The sequence below is a fragment of the Macrobrachium nipponense genome, chromosome 46 (genome assembly GCF_015104395.2).
Source record: "Macrobrachium nipponense isolate FS-2020 chromosome 46, ASM1510439v2, whole genome shotgun sequence".
Taxonomy (NCBI): Eukaryota; Metazoa; Arthropoda; class Malacostraca; order Decapoda; family Palaemonidae; genus Macrobrachium; species Macrobrachium nipponense.
In genome coordinates, this window is record NC_061106.1 from 17,809,766 (window position 1) to 17,820,250 (window position 10,485).

The following is a 10,485-nucleotide window of genomic DNA, read 5'->3' on the forward strand; positions in this document are numbered from 1 at the left end:
TTGTGACAACACCATAAGTATATAAAATTGAAACTGGAAACTCCTGGGAGGTTGCAGGCAAACCCGGGTTGCAGTTCAATTAGAATACTTTTCGTCTAAGTCGCAATCCGTAGAATAACCAGGATATGCGCCTACCCCCACCCCTCGGACCATTCAACTGCTTAGCAGAATCATGTCGCGAGGTTAATATACGTAGTTATATTTGTAGGATTCTGAACAACGATCTCCATCCTAATTCTTTCCTTCAGAAAACAAGAAAACAAAATAGTATTGGAGATCGACCACCTTCGTTCTCTATTAAAGAGAGTGAAGGAGAAGTCTTCCTCGAGGAAAGCTTCAATGGTGAACAGAATACTAAGACGATAGTTCCAGCCAAACTGGATATTCCCGTCCGTTCTTCTCTATTCCAGGTTGGTCGCCTACTGTGAGATAGTCTTCTTTCAGCAGCAGTCTTCTTCCTAATGCTAGAAATTCCAGGAATTCGAGCATAGGCGAGGTTCCCGATTATCGTGTAACATATCGGGGATTCTCGTCTCGCTCACTTTGGACCGTGGTCTCGCCTAAGTTTTGGAGATCGTAAGAAACTCTAACACTCTGAATGCGCTAGAAATTCCGTAGAATTCTAAGCAGTCTGCGAAACCCCCACCGAATTCGTCAAACGATATCGGCTGGTGGTCCTCTCGATTCCCGTAGAAAATCGAGAATGGGGCAGGATCCCTCCTCAACGACCGGGGCTTACGTCAGGTAGGAAACCGAAGGTCCCCCCGGGAGCGCAGTCCCCAACGTGGGATCCTACAGAGAAATCTCTGGAGGATCCTTCCCCTTTCCCTCGTAGCCGTAAGGAGAGAGGGAATGGGGGAGGAATTGGATACTCGCTCGCCTCCAGTGGAACTAGCAGTTGGAGAAGAGTAGGAGCAGCCATCGGGCCTCTCAGAGTCTGGGGAAAAACGTATCGTCCAGGAGAAAACGTTTTCCTTTTCCCCGAGGAGGGTTACGAACTCTCCATGGAGGTAAGGGATGCCGCCCACGGTGAACGTCGTCTGGGTGGGCTGATCGACACCTGACAGGAGAGAGCCGATACCTCCGACTCATTCCAGTCCTCGTCGAGGTCGAAACCTCTCAGGAGGACCGAAAGGAGTATTTAAATACGGTGTCCGAAGACACGTAGAAACGCCGCTGTCGCAGTAGAGGAGGTGGAAGTAGCTTGATCGACGGCCAGAAATGAGAGCCTTCTTGTCCGGAGACGAGAGACTCTGGTTCAAGACAGAATCGGCAAGCTCCGATCGCGGCATACCCACCGTCGGTTTGGGTTCCCTCTCGGGCCCCAAAAACGACTTCGAGCAGAGACATGGGGCTCTGCTGGTGGGAGCGGCGATCCTTCCCCCCGTCGTTGTGCTGACGAATCAGTGCAATAACCTGGGTAAAGTTACTCTGAATCTCGGAAGTTACAGCGTCTTGAGGAGTAGGGACCGCGCCAGTCCCTCCAACAAGAGCAGCTCCCAGGACCCTCCTCCTTCAGAAGAAGGACAGCAACAGATCCCTGACGGTTGCCTCCAATCACTTTGCGCGTACGTCCTGGTTGGTCCTAAGACCAACCTGGCAACGTGCGGCGTCGTGGACGGATCGTGAGCGGCGCATCTCTCACGATCACTCCTATATACCTCGCTCTTCCTGGCGTATGCCGAGGAAGTTGAAGGTATCGGAGAGACAGAACTGACGCTACCCCTCTCCCCCTGACCCACGGTCGCCTCGGCAAGCACTATTGCGCGTACGTCCTGGTTGGTCCTAAGACCATACGTGGCACGTGCGGCGTCGTGACGGGATCGTGAGCGGCGCACCTCTCACGATCACTCCTAGCTACCTCGCTCTTCCCGGTGTAGCCCGAGGAAGTTGAAGGTAGTGGAGAGACAGACCTGACGCTCCCCCCCCGCTCGCTGGCAGGACCAGCGTACGTGGGGGGCTGCAGCCGATCACCAAGCCCGGTGGTGGGGATCGATCTGCAGGCCTGGCCGTGCCGCTCACCTGTGGCGAGCGGCTCGACTGAGCACGTCGACCCCGGTCCCGTGCGTCAGACGAGCTGCTGCTGGTCACTGTATTCGCCCGGTCCCTGTGGGAGCGGCGGTCAGGTGACCTGCAGAGCTCGCTTTCGCCGTGAGACCGGTGAGCGTCCTCGCGGCACGTTCAAACCGCTGGTACCAGCCGAGGCTGGTACCGTCGGTCGAGGGGACCTGGGGGACCTCTTCCCAGCCTTAAACCGTGGCCGGTCAGAGACCGTCACGTCCACCCGAGGTACCGGCTGGTCGCTGCGAGAGCGGCCGCTGGCCTGGCGAGAGTCACCTGAGCGGCTCTCGACAGTCTTCTGCTCCGTGCCTCGGTCATGACGCTGAGCGACTCAGGCGTCTTAACTTTGGCTGCACGGTCACCCGAAGGAGATCGTACACTCGGAACTTCTCGCGGACGAGAAACCGAGCCGGTACCTGGCTTAGCAGCAGAGCTGCCAAGACCAGGCGAGGGTGTACCAGCGGTAGCCAGCACACCCTTGGTCCCCGTCTTCTTCTTCTTCTCAGAAGGGGAGACGGGCCCCGTTCCCGAAGGAACAGGAGGACCAGCAGAAGAACCCCCCCGTCACACCGGAATGTGACGAGCCCTTCGAAGTTCCCGAAGGAGTCTTCTTAGGGGGAATAACAAAACCCGGTTACCAGCTGGTCGCTGCGAGAGCAGCCGCTGGCCTGGCGGAGAGTCACCTGAGCGGTTCTCGCCAGCCTTCTGTTCCGTGCCGTGGTCTTGGCGCCGAGCGAACTCTGGCGCCGAAACTTTGGCTGCACGGTCTCCCGAGGGAGAGCGTACACTCGGGATCTCCCGCGAACGAGAGCACGAGCCGGAACCTGCGTAGCGGCATCGCCGCTAGCACCAGGCGAGGAAGTACCAGAGCTAACCGATACTCCTCTGGTCCCCGTCTATCTCTTCCTTACGGAAGGGGAGACGGGCCCCGCTCCCGAAGGAGCAGAAGGACCCCCCGTCCCACCGAGGTGGGACGGGCCCTTAGAAGTTCCCAAGAAAGGAGAGCTTCTTAGGGGGGGGAGGCCAGCCTTCTTCTTCTTCGGCTTATGGGCCATTAGAAGTCGAAGGGGAAGAGGCAGCAACAGACGAAGACGAAGATGACACCTTCCTCTTCTTCGTCAGCTCACGACAGGACAGTCGTCAGGTCCTCCATCCAGGCCGGAGTCGGGCCTATTGCCGAAGCAACACGGCCCGACTGCACCTGTCCGGAAGGACCTGGGACTGGGGAAGACACACCATGGGCAGGACCAGCATGGACAGGCGCAGGAACCAGGAGCGACAGGAACAGCAACCAGCTCAGGAGCGGCAGGAACAGCGGCAGCGGTAAACACAGAAGGGACAGCCAAGCCAGTAGCGGGAACCACATCAGCGACAGGTACGGCAGGCCCAGCCATCGCCTCGTAGAATCATCGGCAGCCAGCGTGGTACTGGCGGCCGGTCCAGGGCGAGCTGCTGGAACAGCGGAAGTCTGGGGCAGGCAACACGAAGAAAACACAGGCGGCGGCGGCATACCCCTCCTCGGTACGGCGGCGACCGGCCCTAGAAGCGGGAGACGGCGTCACCGACACAGCATGGGGAGTGTAGACCAGCGGGGGAAGCAGCATAAGCGGCCGTGAAGGTTGTAGTGGAGACCACTCCAAGGTCACCGCCCCAGACCTCGCTAGACTCTGCAGCAGATCGTGGATGCTAGGCACGCCCTGCAGCCGCAGTGGTCCATACCTGTCCAAGGTCGTCTCCTCCCACGGCTGTAGCACCTGCTGGTAGCACAGATAGATTAGTAAGAGGGGTTCCCTCACGCACGGGGGGGGGGAGACAATGCCCCACCCCGAAACGGAAGGAAGACCCCCAAAAACAAAATACGAGGAAGCTGAGCGGGGGGCAGGAAAGAAGACGAAGAATCGGATACCAAGGGAGTCGCGGGAGAGCTTTCCGACGACTTCCGGCAGACCTTCGCTTCCCCTACCCCGCACAGCAGTGAAAAGTAATATGAAAATGAAACAGAATACTGCACTTGCGATTCACTTCATAGAACTTAAAGAGGGAAATCAATTCCCAATCCCCCGGTAGACGGAAACTTGATCCATAATAATATGATGCTATCATAAATATATATGAAAATGAACAATACTGCACTTGCTATTTTCACTTTCACAGCAATAAATCGTAAGGATTAATTCCCGGGTAAGAGCGGAAATTGATCCAAAATTAAATTTGATGCAATTAATAAATGAAAATGAAAAGAAAACTGCATTGCGAATCCACTTCATTGCATTCTATTCATACAAAATAAGAGGCTCTTGCCGAGCGCAATCAAGCTCTCGGCAACGAACGCACAGGGCAAAAATATAATGAAAAAGAGTACTTACATCTTTCAATTACACACTTTCGCCCAAAATACATGACTCGGCGCGAGTGCGCCCGCACCCTCGGCACCGAGACATAATTCAAGGGTTCAATTCATGAAAAGAGCGGAAATCGCCGTCTCTACGGCGATAGCTCCATGTTGATTCATAATTAAGTAATGAAAATGAAAACAGTGTACTTACAGTTTCATTTTCAAGTCAAACAACCATTAGTAGAAAACACAATATAAACAAAGCAATACTACGAGAAGCGGGCGAGAGCGATGACGACACGTCCTTCACACCCGCGGCCGAAAGCAAAAGTGATTCTTCACCTCTCGGGCGCGCAGGCGCGCGCACGATCGGACAAGCAGTTAACTACCGTTCTCCCTTGTTCGAAGCTTACGACCGTCCCAGCTGCCGCTAGTTACCTTCCTATTGTTAAAGGACCGAGGGTTTGTATTACGTATCGGAACAAATGTACAGCAATCATATTTGTTTGGACATATATATAATATATATATATATATATTATATATATATATATATATATATATAATATATATAAAATGTACCGCAATCATATTTGTTTGGACATAATTGAGTGTTTCCATTAAGGTAATCTTGTAGCCGAATATAAGAAGCTAGTGTAAATATAGGTTTAACTTTAGCTTATATTCCGGCAGGAAATTTAGTGTAGTGCCATAAATTTTTGCTGCCAGAGGTGGTGAATTGGCTGTAGGAAAGGGTGGGCCTTTGTATTCAGCAAAGCTACTTACCTAGTAATATACTATCATACATACATATTATAATATATATATATACTATATATATAAATATATACATATATTATTATATAATATATATTATATAATATATGTATATCTATATATATAGATTAGATATATAGATAATATATATACATATATATCTCTCTCTCTCTCTCTCCAGATTCGCGGACTCACACATTCGCGGATTTCTCTGGGGAACGTTTCCCCGCATTATTCGCGGAAAATTCGCACATTCACGGTTTTTTCTATGATAAATATCTACAAATTCCTGGGGTTTTTTTATGAATTTCATCATAAAATGCACTTTTTGTGATTAAAACTATTAATAAAAACAAGTATGAACATTTTTAGTGGGTTTTTCTTGAGTTTCAACTAACAAAATAGGCTGTTTTAGCATTTTCAAAGGGGTTCCAAACATTCCCGGGTTCTAACTATTCACGGGGGGACCACTGTAGTATATAAGTACATGTATATATATATACATTATATATATATATATATATATATATATATATTATATATATATATATATAGTTATTTCTATAAGAAATTGCTTTTAAACTTATTTCAATTTTAATTTATTAGTGTCAATAATACAGATGTTGTCACGCCAGTTTTAATAGATATAATCAATAAATCAATCATGATATTGATTTGATGTAACCTAAGCTTAACCACCTCAAGTAGGCATATACTTAAAAAAACTAATGGTTTTGTTGTAAGTAGCCTGTCAGTGGCACTAGGTTAGGGGGCTCCATGCTTAAGACAGACTAGCTAAACAACGACTTATTCTAAATACAGGAATGGCCTAGCATTTCTGCACACTAAGTTAGGGTAGAAATAAGCCAAAGCTCCCCATCAGGTATTACTCTGGTTTTTCCTACAGTATTTGGTTGCGTACCTACAGTAAAATACCAAACGGCTGGCTTCTACCATAGCACGACCACCTTCCCAAAAATCGGAAATGATGGCCTTAATTTGTGGCTTGGGAGAAAAAACTTACTTCGAGAGGAAAGTAGACGTCTTGAGGCGTTGCTTCGATGGATGCTGGCTCTTGACTAATGTCTATATCCTGGGTTACAAGACGTGTTAATGTACTTTTTCGGGAAGGTGGTCGCGCTACAGTAGAGGCCAGCCATTTGGTATTTTAACCTATTAAGAATTTGCACACATACCTCCATGACGCTTTCGAAATTTTTACTTACAACTCCGAATATTTAGAAGATTGACGCCATCTCAATGTTTGCCGAGTCGCTTGTGTCAATAAACTTCCCATTCCATGTGCTAAATCCGCACACCACTTGTACCCATAGACACTGGGGGACTTTCTTTACAAAGATAGTACACAATGACTTCCAACCACGACTTATCCAAGGAAGATAATATTTTTTGGTAGGAGAGAAGAAGGAGCGTGCACTAGATAATTATTTAAATAAATAGTTAAACGGCAGTATAAGGTCATGAATTGCATAAATTTTTTACATATTCATGATTATTAATTTGAAAATATTCATTGTTGAAAAAGTAACTAGATTCCTGACTCAAATAACAGTTTTATTGTGAACAGTACCTACGGGGTTCTTCGCACTCTTCTATTGTTTATTAGTGTTGCCAATTGGTATGTGTTTACCCTCCAAAACCGGGGAAATAAGTGAAATTAGCGTATCTATTTGTAGTATATATACATATTAGAGGAATTTTATCATTATTGCATTACTATGACAACTAGAATTCATGGAAAGTCTGTAAATGCACCGGCGTACGTTTGAAGCTCCACTAGTTTGGGAACGATGAGTCATTTTGCCGTCTGCTCGTATCTACTTTAGAAAAAGGGATAATAGACATGAATTAAATAAAGATTTTGAAGTAACAAAGTAAAGTTAAACTAAATAATGAGTAAAGTAAACAATTAAGGGAATAAAGCTTTGCACCTCATAAACCGTGTACTCATGTGGTGCCCGCAACTGAGTTTGTGGAGTGAGTGCTTAGGAACCAGGAACAGCAACGTAGTTCAAGTGCAATTTGGAGTGAATTAAGATCAAAACATGTATAATTACAACCAAATAAGCACTGTGGAGTTTCAGTTGCAATGGCAGTAAGGATAAAACCACTGATTACAAGGTAAAAATGAATTTCAGTTCAAACCTTGACCTGGGAATAAGAAGTTTCATAGGGTGAAGAACTGCATGGACTGGCCACTCACCAACTACCACGGCTAGGCCACCCTCCGAAAAGTACTTTTAACAATCCTGACACCGGAGATGGTCATCAGCCATGAGTTGTTGGTGGTGATAAAAGGAGCTCAAGACCTCTACTCTCCTTTCGAAGTAAGTATTTTCTCCAAATTTAGAAATTAAGGCCATATTCTAAGATTTAAACAGAGGGTAATGAAAAAGGTGGCCAACGGAGTGCCCACAACCCCAAAACGCTTTCGAAGTTTTTACTTACAACTACAAATATTTCAAAGATTGACACCATTTCGATATTTGCGGAGTCGCTTGTGTCAACAAACTTCCCATTTCCTGTGCTAAAACAGCACACCACTTGTACCCATAGACACTGGGGCACTTTCATCACAACAATCATAACCCCGACTTCTTACCAGCACTTATTCGTACTTATTCAAGGGGACTATGGCATTCTTTGCGGCGTTTTCGCGGCGTTTTGCACTCTTTAATTGTTTATCAGTGTTGTCAATTGGTAAATGTTTACCCTCCAAACTGGGTATAAGGACTTACACAAAACAGGGGCAAATAAGTGAAATTAGCGTATCTATTTGTAGTATATATACATATTACAGCAATTTTATCATTACTGCATTACTATGACAACTAGAATTCATGGAAACAGTTTGTAAATGCATCGGTGTATGTGTGAAGCTCCACTACATTGGCAACGATGATTCTTTTTGCCATCATCTGCTCGTACTTCAGAAATATCTGTAATTTTTTGGGGTTAATTTGGTAGCAAAAAAGGGATAATAGACATGAATTAAATAAACATTTTGAAGTAAAGTTAAACCAAATAATGAGTAAAGTAAATAATTAAGGGAATAAAGCTTTGCACCTCATAAACATGTAGTCGTCTGCTGCTCGTAAATGTGTTTGCAGAGTGAGAGCTTAGGAACCAGGAACAGCAACGTGGTTCAAGTGCAATGTGGAGTGAATTAAGACCAAAATGTGTATAATTACAATGAAATAAGCACTGTGGAGTTTCAGTTGTGATGGCAGTGATGATAAAACCACCGATTACGAGGTAAAAATGAATTCAGTTCAAACCATGACCACGGGAATAAAAAGTTTCATATTTTCACTAATATAGGCAACAAAATATTGTTTTATTGTGCTGATTACAACTGCAATCTTGAGTAAGATCAATAAACGTTACATATAGCCTATATACGCTAACATTGTTAAAATGAGTGCTTGGAAGGCTGGGAAAGATGGTGGATTGTCTGTGGTTAGACCAGCCAGCCACACGATTGCTTCACATGCTTATTTTAGTTCGTATGGGGCTTTCATATATCACATTATGTTGACGAAACTTCAATCTTTTGAATTGTATGCTTAAAGTTGTAATTGTATTCTTGTTTCACCAATTAAATATCGAGTGAATAAGGCCTGGCCAGCACAATGACGATGGATCGTCTGCGATTGTTTACCCTACTTTCACTTCTATAGGCAACAAAATGTTATTTTATTGTGCTGATTACAACTGCAATCATGACTAAGAACAATAAACGTTACATATACTATACACTAAAATTGTTCAAATGACTGCTGGGAAGGCTGGGAAAGATGTTTGATCCGCTGGGCTTACGAACGGCACCTCAAGCGGTTGCCGCTAAATTGGATTAAAAAACTCCCTCGAAAACATTTTATGAAGACCTCACATGCTTATTTTAGTTCGTATGGCGCTTTCATATATCACATTATGTTGAAAAAACTTCAATCTTTTGAATGGTATGCTTATATATGTAATTGTATTCTTATTTCACCAATTAAATATCGAGTGAATAAGGCTGATCCACGCGATGACGATGGATCCACTTGCGGTGTTTTCCCCTACTTAGGCGGGGCCTCTGCCCCCGGTGAAGGAAACTCTACTTGTTTAGAACACCAAAGCTATTTTACAGAAAGATGTTAACTCACCGGTAACAAAAGACATGGTAAAAGTCCTGTAGCCTAGTATGCAGAGGGATAATGGGATCGTAGTATTCGCTACTCGCATTCCCTAAATGAAGAAACACAACAGTAGTAATCATAGTAGTAATTGCAAAACGTTTCCTCTGAAACGGCTCTCCTGGCCACTCCGGTATGCTTGAAATAGTTATTGAGTGGTACCACATATCTACTTCTGATACATCTTCTATATTTTTAGTTACTTCATTTAACAAACATAGTTAGTATTTACCGTATCATTAAAAGTTGGTCGGTAAAGTAAGAAATTATCTAAATTTTCATTTAAGTCTTCTCATTGTAATAATTGGCTAGACGACGTTATTGACAAAGTCAAAATCTCCTTTATCATAGATGTTTAAGCGTTCTTGTGGCTTTTCTCGCTGTTTTCATTTAAACTGGCTTTTATTTTTTGGGGAAAGAGTTGTTTAGGATGTTACCTTTTTTTTTTTTTTTGTCTCTTCATAGCTTATGGTTATATTGTAAGGACAATCTGCTAATTTTTTTATAAGTATAAAACTCTGCATTTGATATAATATATATGTATGTATATATATATATATTATTATATATATATATATATATATATATATATAAATGATGTCTTTTATTGTAATACAAAAGTATAATATGAAGATAAGTGGCCCATGAAACACTATTTGAATGTTGCAACCATATATCTGTCCATATTTATCAGTGAGCAGGGGCACAGAAGGAAGTGCTCGATATACATGGTTACAACGTTCAAAAAGTGTTGTGTTTTATGGGCTTTTGATCTTCATATATATATATATATATATATATATATATATATATATATATATATATATATATATATATATATATATATATATATGTTGTAAGTTTATTTGTACATAATATTAACTTTCCAACTTTATCAAATTAACAAGTCATTGCTGAGAGTTAAAATAACTATACTCCATTCCCTTAGGGAGCGTAGCACAATTCTTATGTATTTTATAGGGTTCGTGCGAGTTGGATATGTCTGCAAAGTGATCCATGTAAAGTGCCGAGTTTGCTAGATGTTCAAAATGAGTACGAAGAAGCGGAAATCAAAAGAGGAAAATACTGTGGAAATTAAATCAAGTAGAG

General features: G+C 44.1%; 1 protein-coding gene across 1 annotated transcript in view; it reads right to left on the reverse strand.

Annotated features, from left to right (window-relative positions):
- Nucleotides 1–9,499, reverse strand: part of LOC135214783 (transcription initiation protein SPT3 homolog) — a 38,486-nt gene extending 28,987 nt beyond the window's left edge. Inside the window, exon 1 of the mRNA XM_064249137.1 lies at nucleotides 9,346–9,499. Within this exon, the coding sequence (XP_064105207.1) occupies nucleotides 9,346–9,424 (79 nt within the window). The 5' untranslated portion in view covers nucleotides 9,425–9,499. The remainder of the gene's footprint in view (nucleotides 1–9,345) is intronic.
- Nucleotides 9,500–10,485: the final 986 nt, after the last annotated feature.